This window comes from Vombatus ursinus, unplaced genomic scaffold, assembly GCF_900497805.2.
Source record: "Vombatus ursinus unplaced genomic scaffold, bare-nosed wombat genome assembly UNPS02005459.1, whole genome shotgun sequence".
Taxonomy (NCBI): domain Eukaryota; kingdom Metazoa; phylum Chordata; class Mammalia; order Diprotodontia; family Vombatidae; genus Vombatus; species Vombatus ursinus.
In genome coordinates, this window is record NW_020945237.1 from 11232996 (window position 1) to 11250833 (window position 17838).

The window sequence follows — 17838 nt, forward strand, 5'->3', positions numbered from 1 at the left end:
GAGAGAGTAGAAGCAGGGGAGACTGTAAGAACTGTAGTACCTTAGGATGCAGTGGCAGGGCAGATTTTAAATTGTAGTATTCCTCCAAATCATTGGATGAAGATGGGTTAGTGAATTCCACTTTACCTAAGCAGCCAAGACATACCAGCAGGAAACAATCTAGATGGGTTCTAGGAAAGACAAGGGGAAAAAAGAGTGTGTAGATGAGCCCCTGCACCATTGAAGACGAGCCTTCTTAGTAGCTATCTCAGGTTGGTTGAACTTATCAGAATTAGGGTAATAATTCTTTTCACACAAATGGAACTATCAACCTATAGTGATTCCAGGCTGGAATTCATCATAATTATCAACAACTATGATATTTTAGACTACTAGGCTTCAGTATTAAAAATACTTTAAAAAAAAAAAGATCTTTAACCTAGTCAGTTTGAGTGCATCCTTCAGAAATGCAAATAGCAGTCCTTCTATGCCTCCTCATCCATATGACTCATATTCCTGTCCTTCCATAGACACTATAGAAGATCTTTCCAAAATACTATAGACTTTTTGCTGTTTTAGCATTTGGGCAATGCCAGCACAACATGTAGGCTGTCCATCTCTTGCCCCTCCTTCCTACTATTATACATGGATTTTTTGCCTCCTTTTCCATCCATACATGTACTTAAAGATAGTAACTTTTTAATATCAATCTTCTTCAAGCATGTCCTTATTACTTTTGCCATTAGACTTATCGCCACCACGTGTCTCTCCAAATACCTTTTGGTTATCTGAAGTATGAATCCTTCCATGACTGTGTTCTTTGCACTCTGTAATTTGTACCTGTAGTGTCACAAGGAAATTATTTGTGATAAAATAGAGATCTTTTGCAGCCGAAGGCAGTTGAAGATCATGGAGAGGCCAGCAGAGTTCTTGGGTATGATTCAAGAGCTATGGACCTATAGTCATAGAATGCAGCCCAGTTCAAGATGAAATTGTGTATCTGATTTTATGGCAAATTACCTTAAAACCATAGAGGTCTAGAAGCAAGAAAGATGGCTTTAGCCACTTAATTCACGTGGAGAATTTAATGTCTGCCTATCACAGTCACACTGAGTGGAGATAACTGGGGTCATGCCTTCACTTACATTCAAAGAAAAGCATCATGCATTTTTTTCTCTGTTTTTGCTATCTCTGTTCCATCCTTGCCCTCATTGTGACAATAAGAGACCAAGAGATTGGGGGGGGCAACATGGTTCATAAAGAATTTAAAATGTAGAAGAACCATGGAGTTTCTCTAGTTGCTGTAAGTATTGGAGACACATCCCAAACCTTGAAACCATGAAAATACTGAAATTGTATCCCTAGATTCTGGAATGCACGCTATGTTTTGAGTCAGAGCAGCTGGGACCAAATCTGATACTTATAGCTAGTAGAGATAGGTAGCAGAATGGATACAATGCTAGGTTATGATTCAGGAAGATCTGAGTTCCAATTGGCCTCAAATACTTACTAGCTGTAAGTAGCTGGATGAATCATTTAAGTAAATCTGACTCAGCTTCATCAATTGTAAATTGAGGCTAATAATAGTATCTACTTTCCAGGATTGTTGTGGGTATTAAAGAGGTAATATTTGTAAGAATGCTTAGTTTTACAAGTTAAATGGGTGCTTAATAAATGCTAGTTTCTTTCCTTCCTTCCTATCTGTTGGATTTTGGGAATGTCACTTAATATCGTTGTGCCTCATTTTCCTCATCTGCAAAATGAGGCTGTTAGAGTAGGTCCCTTCCACCTCTAAACTTATGATTCCTTCTTGGAAGAGGAGAAATTAGACATTCTTGTGGAATGGCTATCACTTAAGGTTTTGAGGATTTGTGTGTGTGTGACTTGAGTTCATTACATTTTGCCATATTTCTCTTATGTGATTGAGTGCAGATCTCTCATAATCATGCAGTTTTTTCTTTCTTTTCTTTTTAAAGAATTAATTTTTACTTTTTAGCATTCACTTTTATAAGATTTTGAGTTGTAAATTTTTCCCCCTCTCACTTTTCCCCCTCCCTAAGATGGCATGCAATCTGTTATAGGCTATATATGTACAATCATATTAAATGTATTTCCACATTAGTCATGTTGTGAAAGAAGAATCAGAATAAAAAGTGAAAACCACAAAAACAACAACAACAACAACAAAAAGAAAATTGCATGCTTCAATCTGCATTCAGACTCCATAGTTCTTTCTCTGGAAATGGACAGCATTTTCCATCATGAGTCTTTTGGAATTGACTTAGGTAATTGCATTGCTGAGACGAGCTAAGTCTATCAAAGTTGGTCATTGTACAATGTTTATGCAGTTTTTTTTTTCTAACTCCTCTCAAGAAACTGGTTATTACTTGAAAAGTTGTCTGATCTTCCATTTAACATATTCTGTAGTTTTTTCTTCATCAAATATTCCTTAGTTTCTGATTATATGCAGGTTTTTGTGTTTGTTTTGTTTTGTTTTTGGGGTGTGTGTGTGTGTGTGTGTGTGTGTGTGTTGACAATGACTTCTATTCAAGAGCTTTCTGGCAACTAATAAATTTTCTTTTGACACCTAAGATACCATGTAAACAGAGGCATGGTCATTTGAAACTCTAATTGACAATAGCAAGAGACATAGATTTAGACTAGGGAATGAATATGCCAATGGCAGGCTTTAGTAAGGATGGAATATGAGAGTCAAAACACCACTGAAGTCTTTAATGATACTTCAGAACTCTTAAACAAACATGTAATACTTACTCAGTGGAATTTTGCTTAAAGGTCCCTGTCATGAAGCTACATTTTAGTAAGTCAGTCTCTTTAGACAGGTATCCCCCTAACCCAAACTATATGGTGAATCAACACTAAATTGGCATGTGTCAAGTACCAGCAACTGCACAAGACTAAAATGGGAGGAGCAGAACATAGGGAGAAGAATAAAGGGAAAGAGTAAAGGGTGGAAAGAAGACAAGGAAAAGAGATGGGTGCAGCTTGGTGGCACAGTGGATAGAGCACCAGCCCTAGAGTTAGGAGGACCTGAGTTCAAATTTGACCTCAGACACGATACTCACTAGCTGTGTGACCCTGGGCAAGTCACTTAACCCCAACTGCCTCACCAAAAAATAAAAATAAAACAAACTCTAAACTATAAAAAAAGAGATAACAGGAAAAGGAAGAGAAAGGGAAGAAGAAGAGAGAAGAAAGTGAAAAAATTGAAGGAAAAGAGGACTAAGTTTATGAAAAATAAGTGTAGAAGAAAATGGAGTTAAGAGAAGAAGGAATGGGAAGAGAAAAAAGAGAAGAGGAGCCCGGTTTTTTTATTTATTGGTTTTAAAAAATAATAACCTTTCATAGTTAAACTTTGCCCTGGACACTGTGGGGCCACACACTGGTAAATGATTCCTCTGTTTTCTCTTGGCTAAAACACTGAGATCTTAAAATCACATGCATACATTTGAAGATTAAAAAAAATATTTTTGTCACTTCCTTAACTCGGCTGCCTTTATCTAGAAGTTTGAGGGTTCAGAATTCAAATTACATTTGTCTTATGAAATGTGGTTACTTTTGGAATCTTTGAATCATTTTTACATATGGTAATGTATTCACTAAAAGTAAGCACTTGTTGGCTAGACAATGTGTCTCTCTCCTTGTTTTCTACAAGATGTAACTTGAAAATATACTTGAAAGCCTCTTTTAATTCCTACCATTCTATGTGACACTGTTTTAAAGGAAACCTGAAGAAACAGCTCATGCATTTGCCAATCCGATGTATGAAGATGGGAGTCGTTCAGAGAAAACAGAGGTAGGTGGCAGTGAGGCCTATATTGTTTCAGTGATGGAAAATCTAAAATCACAATATTGTTCTTACATGTTTCCACATCACAAATGAATAAAGATCTTTTGTGGAGTTGTTTGAATAAGGAAAATGAAGATTCCAATTTCTCTAAATTCCCAATGGGACATTTTTGGCTCTAATATATTCTCAATATGCTAGTAAAGTCAGCTCAGTGTTAAGTGACTGTGGTTACTGTTCAGATTCAAACAGTGCTGACAAATCTGGAAAATATCAGTTTAAGCCACAGAGTATTAGTCAGCTATTCACAGCAAATGTCCATTGGATGTCCTCCAGTTTTTTTTTTTTTCTAACCCCCAAAGTAATAAAGGGAGAAAATGTGTTCAACAGATATACCATTCTTATTTAAGTTCAACTCTATAGAATGAGGTCAGTTACCTAGATAATCGCTCAGAAGGAAGGGGTAGAAAAAGAAATTAAAGTGTGTAATATCTACCTAGTCTCAGAGGCCACCTCTTATCAGTGTGATAAGAATTAGGCGAGAAAGGCAATGGCAAAGAAAATTTCTTATCCTTTCCTAAAGCAATTAATTTGAGATTCCACTTGAGCATTAAATAGGATTAGCCGTGACACATCACTTAGTTTCCATAAAAAGTTTCTTCATATCAGATTTTAGACACTAGATCAGCTTCATTCTATTACAAACTTGAGCCTATAGAAACCCCAAGTTTGAATCTGTGACCATTTTTCTCATGTTGGTTGGCCCTGTGTGATTACACTTGAGTGATCTTGTCCTTGTTGTTGAGTCATTTTTCAGTTGTTTCTGACTCTTCATGACCCCATCTGGGGTTTTCATGGCAAAGATACTGGAATGGTTTGCCATGTCTTTCTCCAGCTCATTTTACAGGTGAGGAACTGAGCCAAACTGAGCCAAAGTGACTTGCCCAGGGTCACACAACTAGTAAGTGTCAGGCTTGATTTGAACTCATGAAGATGTCTTCCTGATAGAGCCCAATGCTCTATCCACTGCACCACCTAGCTGCCCATTTGAGTGATAGTAAGCCCTTGCTTATCTAGAGATTGAAATAAAGAAGATTTTGTGCTAGATTATACATTTTTTTCTGGGCAGTTTGCTGAGCCTTAGGCATTGCAATTGAAACCCAGGGCAACTCTTGATTTCCTTTTCTCTTTGTTTCTTTCAAGAAAGAGGTGATATAGCTCTCAATAATTCTTTTTGTAGAAGTGAAAACAAAGGGTAAGATATTTCCCAGACCACGAAGTAAATTAACTTTAGGTGATTCATGCTGCCAATCAGGACATATGGTAAAACTGTAAGTGTATCCCCAGCCTAGAGATGAAAAAAACAAGAGCTAAATATTTTAGAAACTAACTTGAATGTACTTTCATTATTGAGCTGAGAGATATAGCATAAACATTTTTATTCTAATTGAGGAAAAAAGGAGAAAATTGAATCGCATTTCATCTTTAAATAAGTTTAACTTTCACCATCTGAAAAGTGCAAATGTTATGTTGAATCCAATCAGGTTCTTTCTTGGCTGGAATCGTGCTCTCTGAGATAATATCTAAAAAGTAGTCCCTGGTTAAAAATGTGGAGGTAATGCTACTGGCCATCTTTTGCAGGCTACAGGGAGTGCTGTCTTCCCAAGGGTACAAATCAGTGTCTCTCCTTGGCAAGAACACACAGAGGTATGTACCAAGAACACTTTTCAAGATGCTATCTAGTGTGTATACACAGCAGTCCATTTAACGACTGAAAGGAAGTGCAGATGTAATTTATTTTACTTTTCTGGCCAGCTAAAAGATTTCCAGCTGTCTTCCATTCTCTTCATTCCTTTCCTTAAGAATAGCAAGAGTTCTCGTCTCTATCTCCTGAGTTTTATTTCCTGATTAAGTTGCACCATTAAAAAAATAATTTGTATTAATTGAAACAAGGTAGCTCTATCTGCTGTCAAACAAAAGGTTTGATTTCTTTCATTGAGTATGGATTTAGATCTATTCTGTTTCTGCTTTTTCAAAGAAAAGATTAATTTCCTCATTTCTTTCCCTTTGTGTCCCTATGACACAGGAGAAAATTGACTATTTCAATATATATATTCTACTGAAAATGCCTTAACTTAAAAGATTGAAAGACAATGCTGTTATTATATAATCAAAAGGCCAAGGCTACTTACTCTTCACCTTTTTTGAATTAGCTTGTTGATATTGTGTCCAATATCATGGGATGGTTAGATCACTCAACTTGAAACAAGGAAAACATAGGGTTATTGATTTCAAGCTAGAAGGAACTTTTAGTACTTGTAAAATCTAGCCTCTTCATTTTAATAAACTGAGGCACAATGAAATTAATGACATCACACAGGTTCACATAGGTAGTAAATGTATGAGGTAGGATGCAAACCCAGGTGTTCTAGACTAGAAGCCATTCTCTCTATCCACTTTGCTATCTGGGCCCTAATGTTGCCTCTGATCCATAATGACTTTTTGCCTATAGGTAAACCACTTAACGTCATTGTCCCTAAGCAACTCATTAAGTATAAATTATAGATGAGAGGTGAAGAGAATGAAACCATAGGTCTAAACAGTCCCTTCTTTCTCCATCACACCCATCCAGAGAAAAGTTCCTTCAAATTAACTTTTTGCACTGTAAATGGTAGTAGAATTTCCTGTGCATGCTTGTAAAAACAGATCCCTCATTTATTACATAAAAAGTCACAATGAATGTCTTTACCTTTTATGTTCCTCATATTTCTCTGTCATGATTCCTGCATCTGATACAATGGACCACTCCAATTCTGAGGGTCAAGATATGCAACTTCCAAAATAAAAACAAATTTATCATTGCCCATGTAATACAACTGATCTAGAGATAAAAGCTGATAAAAGCAACACATAAGAAAATTCTCTGGCCTTTAAGGAATGTTCTACAGAATTCCAGAGCTTCTTCCTTGCCCAAAGGGCCCATAGCTGAGACCCAGATAAATTTTCCTGGGAGCAAAGTTAACTCAAACTGTCTGAGGTCGGGATCCACAGTATCTGGGTTCACACCAGCCAGAATCAGTTTTATGGGAAAATGGCAGTTAACTCAAACCTTCCCAGTTCCACTAATGTACCTGGCCGAAACATTATGTGGGCAAATGCATTCATTCAGGAAGGGCCAGCTTTAAGCCTCAGAGGAAAAAACAAAACAAAACAAAAACAAACAAAAAAAAGTGGTCCTCATTCATCTTCTTGGTGCCTTTACACTATCCAAACTCCAGCAAAGCTAGGGAAGGAAAAAGTAATTTCACAGCAGAGAATATGCTTCAGCAATGCCTTTCCACAAATCAACTGAGAGCATATAATCAGGAGGAGTCCTTAGAAACTAGACTCTCCCACCATTCAGTGCTTATATGTACTAAGTCATTTTGCAATATCTTAATGATTCTAATTGGAAAGCGAGATCAGAAGTTTTGCCTGTGCACTGCTCCTAACTTCCCAGTGCCTCAGCTCCCCTATCTGCACATCAAAGTTAACAGCACCTAACTCCACAGGGATGTCTGAAGTTGTGCGCTTTCTCTACAACCAACAGCTTCCCCAGTATCCAAATGGATGGCAGGCACGGCAGGTGCTTCCAGTGCAATATCCTTTTCAGAACAGGAATTATCCATTGCCTACTGCTTTCTGCTAATTCCTTCCTTCTTCCCTACTTCCTCCACCTGCTTCCCCCTCTCCAATCCCCCTCTCCACTTCCTTTCCCCTTCACAAATAGAGCAACACAATAAACCCAGTGACCAGGACACAGCTGTGAAGAGCACCATGAACTTCATTAGAGTAATTTTAGCTCAACTACTTAACGCGTCTCGTATAGATGACAGCGTCTTTGTTTGACCCTTATCCTGAAGGCTCCGCTTTCTCTAGAAGCTTTCTTTAAGGCCAAAACATAAGATGTTTTGCTTGGGCAGTAGATTATTTTCCCAAAGTAAAATCCATTTGGAAAAGAGTCACATTCTGGCTTGAATCTTTGAGATGGAGCTTGTTTTTACCGCTTGAAATTCTAACTCTTCAAATGTGTTTTTTCTCTCTTCAGAATTCTGCATATTCCTTTGCCAATCCTTTGTTTGGCACTACTTCAAGAAACCAGGAGAATATTTCTAATCATCTTCAATAGTCAAATAAAACACAATTAATTCAGTTGTTCAAGTTGATAGAAAATCCCAGTTTCTGAAATCGACTAGAAATGATATTGCATATAACGGTAATGAGCAAAAATGAATGAGATTGCTCATGTGAGCTGCAGCATTGAAAACCTTTTTATTGAGAATCATACATTTTCTGAAACCATTGTTCTGATCTTCATGCTAGCACAGGGTCAGATGGGTAACTATATTTTCATTACGCAAACAGCACAAATTCCAGTGTATTAATAAAAGTATTTCACTTAATAAAAACCAGCTTTCTCACTTTCCTGGTGTTTTGATTTTGTTGCTATCATTGAAAAAAAATGACAACCTTGAGCTATACAGAGACTTTAAAATGCTTATTTTGATGTTTAAAGGATCAGAGGCAAAGGGTGAACTGGCAAAGCATCCAAATAAGCTAAACCAACCAGATCAAAGCAATTTTAAGGGGGAATTAAGAGTCTCTGGTTCTGCATATTGGGGACAAATGAAGTCAATTAACATTCTATCCTTACCTTCTTAAACACTTAAAAGCTAATGCATAAATTTAACAGAAATTCTAAATGGAGGTGTATGTCTTTCTCCCAGGTGTTTGCTATTCATCACGTCCAAAACTTCTGACCTTGGAGAAATTTTCCCCCAAAGGGGATGGCAAGTGGGAAATTGGGGGGGGGTACGGTGGGGGGACAGGAGAAGTAGAATAACTAGTTTTTATTATATTAGTGTTTCAATGGATTGACGTCTCTCATAGCCTGGACCTCATTCTTGTAGATCCTGTATGTCTTCGAAAGTTGCTTTCATTCTGATCCACAACTGGTTCTCCCAAAGAAATAGATGAATGTATCAGCTTGAACCAACTTGATGAAGAAGTGGATATACAATAATGTCTTGCAAGGGAGAGAAGACTGATTACTGATACTGCTCCTGTTTCCTTTGCAAGAATTTGGGGGATTCATGAGACTTCTAGTTCCTCATTATGAAAGCCAGTGAAGTAGTAACTCAGATTGAGCAACAGAAAGTGGAAATCAGACAACAATTCCATACTTGTTCAGATTTCTTCTTGAAACCTAAATTGGTCTCTGTACTTTACAAAATTTTCAAATCAAATCATTTTTAAAATTGTGGAAAGTATTTTATTTTATTTTAAAAATACTTCTTATTGATGTTCTTCCTTTTTCTTATATTGCCACATCATGTAGCACAGTACTGGGCTTAGAGTCAGAAAGAGCTGAATACAAATTTAACCTCAGACACTTACTAGCTGTGTGACTCCTAGCAAGACATTTAACTTCTGTTTGTCTCAGTTGCCTCATTTGTAAAATGGAGATATTAACAACACCTACCTCATGCCCATTACAAAGATCAAATAAATAAAATAAAAATTAATAAAAATCAAATAAAAAGAATTTATTGGGTTTTTTTGTTTGTTTTTTGTTTTTTTTAAGCAATTGGGGTTAAGTGACTTGCCCAGGGTCACACAGCTAGTAAGCGTCAAGTATTTGGTCTGAGGCCATATTTGATCTCAGGTCCTCCTGACTTCAGGGCTGGTGCTCTATCCACTGCGCCACCTAGCTGCCCCCAAACAAAAGAATTTAGAACAGAAAGAGACCTTAGCGATCACAAATCTGTTCCCTCCCTGGAAATTATGAAGCTCTCCTAAAGGTGAACAATTATCTTGATGACTTTTGTGACTGGTGTTGATGTTAGCTATGGTAATAATAAGAAGAAGAAGAAGAATAACTAATTTATGTAATAATTAATTTAAAGTTTCCAAAGTACTTTATAAATGTTTCCTCATTTTCTACTCGTGAAAACCCAGGGACATAGATGCTATTATTATTCTCTTTTTACAGTGTACGAAGCTAAAGCTGACAGAGGTTAAGTGCCTTCCAGGGTCATACAACCAGGAAGTGTCAGAGGCCAAATTTGAACTCGAGTCTTCATGACTCCAGGTTCAGTATTCTATCCCTTGTGCCACTTAGCAATTATTATTATACAATATCACACATCATATATTATGTTATTATTATATAAGCCTTATTATTAAGGCACAATGGATCATAGACCTACAACTGGAAGGACCTCATAGGTCATCTAGTTCAACTCTTCCATATAATAAAGAAACTGAGGCCCAGAGAAATTAAGTGATTTGTTCATAATCACACAGTGTCAGAAATGGGATTTGAACTCAGGTCTACTTACTATCTATATGACTATGAAGTTACTTAACTCCTCTAAACCTAAGATTACCCTGTAAAGCAATAAGTTTAAGATACATTGCTACTTGTATTAAACATAATTCCTTGACATAGAATTTTAATGATGGTAATAATATATATTATTACATATTTACTTATACTTGTGTGGTGATTTAAGATTTTTTGAAGTGCTGTTATATACACAATCTCATTCCTCCTATGTTCGCTGACCAATTTCACATACAAATATTAATAAACACCAAAGTGATCAGAAGTTGGAAGAGAGTATAAAAAAAGAATCAGGTTCATATGGGTACTCTAGAATAAAATTTTGGTTCAATTCTCCTTGAATAAATTTCCCATTGGATAGAGAATTCTTTTTATAAGCAATGGAAAAATTCTGAGTAGAATGAGATAGAAATGCTGGGAGGATGGATAGGCACTGACTGATTGTTCTGAATTTCTAGGATCAACTTTATGTTAAAAAGCAAATATTCTAGTCATTTGAAGATCAGGCCAACAATCACTAAACTCCCTTATAGGGTTAATATGTAATAATTCAGTTAACCTCCTAATTCTCCAAATGCATTTGAGCCATAGAATATAGAAATATTCCATGTGGTGTAAGCCTATAAATAATATTGTCTAAAGTTTTGCTGCTATAAATACTGGAATAACTATGTATAAATCTGTAAGAAATTAACCTGAAAAATATTTTCCCATTATAGTTTGCTGACAAAAGACAGCCAATTTTAGCCCAGCATACCAATTACAAAAGAGATAGTTCTACTTGTAAGCAACCTAGAAGTGGTACAAGGTGCCAAGACCCATTTTTAATAGTGCTTTCTTGTCACAAAAAATGAGTTATACTTCCTTCTCTCTGGCTATTTCTTACAACTGTAATTGACATCTTCATTACAAATACCTTTTTTACATTTAGATGGTATTTTAAAGGAATATGTAAGGGTTGATTTCTTGCCTTTTCATCCCTTTGACCTTCCATCATTTTTCACATTTGTTGCATCATGAACAAAAGATTCATTTATATCCCTTAAATGATTGCTGCCTTTTGCTGGGCACAATACTACTGGTCAGGCTTTGTAGACAGACCTCTACTGTATTCAACACATAATAATTTCCAACTAGAAGCCTTATATATTGTTGTTTTGAAGTACGAATAAGAATGAATTTATATATATATATATATATACACATTTATATGCATCTACATATAAATATATATGTGCACATATATGTGGATATATGAATATATGTTTATTTGTGTTATGAATTTGAGAGCACAGATTGGTTCAGTCCTACTAATAGTCCTTTTTTATTTTCAGACTTCTAAAAAACACTGTGCAAAGCAACATGATGTAATGGCTTGGGTAGTGGTCTCAGAATTAGGAAGACTTGAGTTCAAATCCTGCTTCTGTTACCTATAGGCTCAGTGACCCTGGACCATGAATTCTCAATGCTTCAAGCAATTTTCTAAATCTCTAAGTGTCAAAGCAGTTGCTGATCTGAATTAGTAAGAAGAATTTCTGTCCTTTACTTGACTGTATAAGAGGTAGTAATTGTACTAGAGAGAACAAACATGAGTTTAAAAAATGAGATTAGAGCAAGTGTTCATTAGAGCATTGGAAGCAGCGCAGTTGTGACATCACTGAGAGTATGAGTTACAAGGTATATGAAAGAGGGTAAGATATCAAGTCATGGGGAAAATCTCAGGTTTCATTAGAACAAAAATAAAAACAACCATGAGATCAACGCTACAGACTCATGCCTATTTTTGAAAACACATACACAAACATACATACATACATACATACATAGATATATTTACATATATATGCATTTTTTATAAAAATCATCTATGGATGCATTGAGAATATCTTTAATGAGAGTATTAGTGAAGAATAGACAGGTGTTCACAAGCAAAATTCCATGGTGGATCATATCATTGTCATCCTACAATTGGTGTAGGTAAAGATGTAGAGAAAGTAAGATACAGCTATATTTATTGTTTGTTAGCTATGAACATGCACTTGATTAGTCAGACCCAACAGCAGGAATTCTTGACCTTTTTTGTGTGTGAAGATTCAGCAGTGTAGTAAGGCCAAAGGATACCTTCTCAGAGTAATGTTTTTAAATAATTGAAGAAAATGATTAATTTCATTTAGATATTAGTGAAAAAATATAAAGTTTTTTTTGTTCTGTTTCCCCATCCAAGTTCACAGAACCCCAGAGCCATGGATCCTAAATTATGAACCCCTATCTTAAAGGCTGTCTTCTAATAGGTTGTCTCCCATCCACAATCGAGGTCACTCAAAATTCTTGAAAAGATAAACCAGACATAACAGTGCCTAATAATCCTGTGATAATAAATGTTACACAAGGCATAAAACACAGAGACACCTGGTATGGTCAATAAAAGTATTTGCCACTATTATGGAGGTAATCTAGGTTGGAGTTTAAGTTTAAGGAGAATCCCTTTTGGAGGGAGAAGACCTCCAGAGACTCCCTCATTTGATGATACTATGTTGATTGCTTTAAGTCTTGGAACATGGAAGTGCCTCCTGGAAGAGATCCAGAACCATTCAAAAGAATTTTGCCTGATCCACACAGGAAAAAAAAAAAACCACAAGTGAATGAAAAATATCTATTTCCTAGATTATGACGTACTGTTGTATAAGCACCATATCTTTCCATCTGTATGTATCTATCTTTGTGTCACTGCACTCATATGCAAAGCTGGTTTTGAAGCTACTTCCTACACGCTTGGGACAGCCAATTGCTAAATTTCTGGTGTGAATTTTTATACTTCAGAAATTGGTGCTACAAGAAATGAGTGCTACAAATGAGGTTTTAATATGCTGCTTTGTTGATTATCTAGACTTAAGAAAGAGATGGAGAAAATGTTAATAATGCTGATTAAACTTAAAACTATGTCACATGTATTTTTTTGGAGAGCAGTTTCTTAAAAATTTATCAGCATGTCCTTGATTACATTTGTATGTGATATAATTACATTTGCACTTTGTTCAATATGTGGATATGCATGTTGAAATTTAATACAATAATGTTACAAGAAATATGTTAACATTTGTTACATGTTATATATGTATATATGCAATCATATTTATTACAGGTCTATTTGTATGTATTATGTGTGGATCTATTATGTATATATGTATTTATGTCTATCTAGGACAGATGTCAAATGGTAAAGTTGGGCCCCGAATTAAACAGGAAAAGCAGTAATGGCTACATTGCATTTAGGGACTTGGAAAACTCTTTTAATAATTCCGAACTTCTAGAAGAAATAAAGGCCTATCTTTTCACGTTTATATTCTGCCAGTACTGTTTTGTGACTGTGAGACATGGATTACAACAATCTCCAAAACACTGAAAATTAATATCCAGTGGAGAGAAATAAAAAAATACATGATGAGGGAGAAGAGGCTGCCAAAAAAGGAACAAAAGAGGAAGTTGGAAGAATAGGAGTGAAAGACTTATTGGAAGAGATGTACAGCTAAAAAAGAAGATGGCCTGGTCACTCAGTGAAGGCAGAGGATAACAGGTAGACCGTGCTGGTGCTCCACTGGTATCTTTGTTAGGTCACTAGAAAATGGAGAAGCCCCCAAGCATGTTGGGGGACCCCATTTCAGATTTATGAAAGGAAGCCTATGACACTTCACATTGGATTTACAGCCTTATGCAAGGTGAGAGCTGCATCATTGAAAGGAACATTCAGATCAAAGAAACCAGGGATCCATTTAAGCATTTTGAGTATATCCAATATCTAATGCAGTGCCTTGTACATGGGAAGCAGCTGATACATGCCGTTTTATTGAAATTAATAAAAAAATGGCCAATAACAATGAGACTTCCTGATTAATAGGTAAAATCCTAAGAGTGTATAATCATATCGAGGGCCTTGAATTTTCATGTATAGAATGGACGTATTATGTTACGAGAGAGCTGGTCTAGCGAATAGAGTGCTGGGCTGGAGTCAGAAAGACCCAAGTTCAAATTTGACCTTAGACTCTGACTAACTGTGTGGCCCTGGGCAATTCACTTAACATCTACTTGCATTAAACCACTGGAAAAGAAAATGGCAAAACTGCTTCAATATCTTTGCCAAAAGAACTGCGTGAACAGGATTGGTGTGCCTTTATCCACAGGGTCACGAAGATACTGACATAACTGAACAACGTTATGAAATCTTATTGAATTCCAACCGAGTACTTCCCCTTCAAGTACTGATTCATGGCATAAGGGTTCTATAAAGGTTCTTCTCCCTGGTTTCAGTGAAAGTAGAGGTCTTTCCTGTTTCCTTTTCCCATTCTATGAAGTCACAGTTCTGTGAGCCAGTCAACCTGGTGGAGATTTGACCTACACACGTGAATGGCACTTGCTGGAAAACCCATGCTTATAGATTGTCTTATGCTATTGTAAAGAATGTGGGCAGCTGAGTGGTAGAGTGGTTAGGGTGCCAGGCCTGGAGTCAAGAAGACTCATCTTCTTGAGTTCAAATCTGGCCTCAGACAATTACTGCACGACCCTGGGCAAGTCACTTCATCCTGGTTACCTCAGTTTCCTCATCTGTAAAATGAGCTGGGCTGGGAAATGGCAAATCACTCCAGTATCTTTGCCAAGAAAACCCTCCATAGGGTAACGAAGAATTGGATATGACTGAACAACAACAACAACAACAAAGATGTGAAGAATGTAATTAATAGGATGTCACAAAAGTACTAACCCAGTGCCTCATCCTGCTTTAAAGGTGACTCGGGGTTTTTAAAGACCGATCCGGTGGATGGACATCAAATTCTAGTAGTTTGTACCAAGTTAGAAAGTTTTTGAGCAGTTTCAACAATAGATTGTACATCTGTCTTTGGAGAAAGTTGTTGCAGGAACTCACACAAGAATTTTAGATACTGGGAAATGATGGTTTTGTTTTGTTTTAAGAAAAGAAATTCACAAAATAACTACCTAATAGAGCAGGAATTCTTAAACTTTTTGCATTCATGACCCTTTTTTTTTAACATATGTTTTTAAAACTTTGGGTTTCAAATTTTCTCCCTTCCTCCCTCCCCACCCACCCTCATTGAAAAGGCAAGCATCTCAATACAGGTTATAGATGTGTAGTCATGCAAAACACTTCCATAGTAGTCCTGTTGTAAAAAACTAAGTATATTTCCCTTCATCTTATCCTACCCCCCATTTATTCTATTCTCTCTTTTGACCCTGTCCCTCCTCAGAAGTGTTTGCTTTTGATTATCCCCTTCCACAATCTGCCCTCCCCTCTATCAACTCCCTGCTCTCTTGTCCCCTTCCCCCCTTTTTTTCCTATAGGGTAAGATAGATTTCCATACTCCATTGTGTATATTATTCCCTCCTTAAGCCAAATCCTAGGAGAATAAGATTCACTCATTCCCTTTCACCTGCCCCTGTTTCCCCTCCACTGGAAAAGCCTTTTCTTGTCTGTTTTGTGTGAGATAATTTACCCCATTCCACTTCTCCCTTTCTCCCTCTCCCAGTACAATCCTCTCTCACCCCTTAATTTTGTTTTCCAGATATCACCCCTTCATCCTCAACTCACCCTGTGCCCTCTATCTAGATATCTATACATACATATATATATTTTTCCCTTCCATTACCCTAATACTGACAAAGGACTCATGAGTTACAAATATCATCTTTCCCTGCAGGAATGTGAACAGTTCACCCTTAATAAGTCTCTTATGATTTCTCTTTCTTGTTTATGTCTTCCATATTTCACTTGAGTCTTGTATATGAAGGTCAAATTTTGTATTCAGCTCTGGTATTTTCCACAGGAATGCTTGAAAGTCCCCTATTTCATTGAATGACCATTTTTTACCCTTAAGGATTATACTCAGTTTTGTTGGGTAAGTGATTCTAAGTTGTAGTCCTAACTACTTTGCCCTGTGGGACATCAAACTCCATGCCCTCCAGAACCTTAACGGAGAAGCTGCTAAATCTTGTCTTACCCTGATTGTGTTTCCACAGTACTTGAATTGTTTCCTTCTGGCTGCTTGCAATATCTTCTCCTTGACCTGGGAATTCTGGAATTTGGCTACAACATTCCTAGGAGTTTTCCTTTGGGGATCTCTTTCAGGAGGTGATCAGTGGATTCTTTCAATTTCTATTTTGCCCTCTATTTCTAAAATATCAGGACAGTTTTCCTTGATAATTTCTTCAAAGATGATGTCCAGGGTTTTTTTTTTTTTGATCACGACTTTCAGATAGTTCAATAATTTTTAAGTTCTGTCTCCTGGATCTATTTTCCAGGTCAATTGTTTTTCCAATGAGATATTTCACATTCTCTTCTATTTTTTCATTCCCTTGGATTAATGTTACAGTGCTTTGATTTCTCAAATTGTCTCTAGTTTCCAATTTCTCCATTCTAATTTTTAAGAAAGTATTTTCTTCAGTAAGCTTTTGCACTTCCTCTTCCATTTGGCCAATTTTGCTTTTTACAGCATTCTTCTCCTCATTGGCTTCTTGGATCTCTTTTGCCATTTGGGTTAGACTATTTAAGGTGTTATTTTCTTCAGAATTTTTTTGGGTCTCCTTTAGCATCACTCTCAGTTTTTCCTCTACTTCTCTTATTTGCTTCTCAAAACCCTTTTTGAGCTCTTCCATGGCCTGGGACCAATTCATATTTTTCTTTGGAGACTTTGGATGTAGGAGCTTTAGCTTCGTTGTCTTCTTCTGGTTGTATGTTTTGATCTTCTTTGTCATCAAAGTAAGATGATATAGTCTGACTCTTTTTGCACTGCTTGCTCATGATCTCAGCCAATTACTTGAGTTATAGACTCTTTGTTAAGGTAGGAGTCTGTTTCCAGTGTGGAGAATGTACTGTCTCAAACTTCAGGGGTTTTGTACACCTGTTTTCAGAGATACTTCTAGGGACCTGTAAATTTTCAGTTCTTCCAAGGTAATATGATCAAGGGTGAGGTGTTTACTCCTGTCCTGGCCTGTGCTCTGGTCTATGAGCACTCTTTTATGTCCTGGAACTGTGAGGAGTGTTTCCTCTCCACAGACACTACAAGCTCCACCATGCCAGCACTCCTCTTAGCCCCAGGACCACTACCCAGAACTGTGACCCAGATCCAAGTACGGGCAAAGCAAGAGAATCCTGCACCAGCAGAGAGATCCCTGCAATCCCCCTCTGATCAGCCACTTGATTCCCCCTCAGCCTGTGGGCCAGAAGTTCAGGAAGCAACTGCTGCCCCAAGGAATGGGGCTGGGATCCTGCACTCCTCTCTCACCACCACAGTCACAAACTTTTCCCACTGACCTTCTAAGTTGTCTTTGGTGTTTGTGGGTTGAGAAGTCTGGAAACCGCCACAGCTGCCCGTGATTCAGTCCTCTGAGGCCTGCTCCAGGTTCTCTGAGGCCTGCACGCCCATGCCAAACTTTACTCCTCTCCCAGCCTGGCACAATATACCTTTCTGATCAACCATCCGGGCTGTCTTTGGCCGGAAATTTGTTTCACTCTGTCTTTTTCTGGGTTCTGCTGCTTTAGAAGTTGTTTAGAGCCATTTTTTATAGGTATTTGTAGGGGTTTGAGGGAGAGCTCAAGCAAGTCACTGCTTTTACTCTGCCATCTTGGCTTTGCCCCCCCCCCCCCCCCCCCCCCCCC

General features: G+C 37.2%; 1 protein-coding gene across 1 annotated transcript in view; it reads left to right on the top strand.

The window, feature by feature from the left end:
• Positions 1–7955, top strand: part of MALRD1 (MAM and LDL receptor class A domain containing 1) — an 832608-nt gene extending 824653 nt beyond the window's left edge. Inside the window, 3 exon segments of the mRNA XM_027847861.1 lie at positions 3724–3796; positions 5429–5494; positions 7875–7955. Of these exon segments, the coding sequence (XP_027703662.1) occupies positions 3724–3796; positions 5429–5494; positions 7875–7955 (220 nt within the window).
• Positions 7956–17838: the final 9883 nt, after the last annotated feature.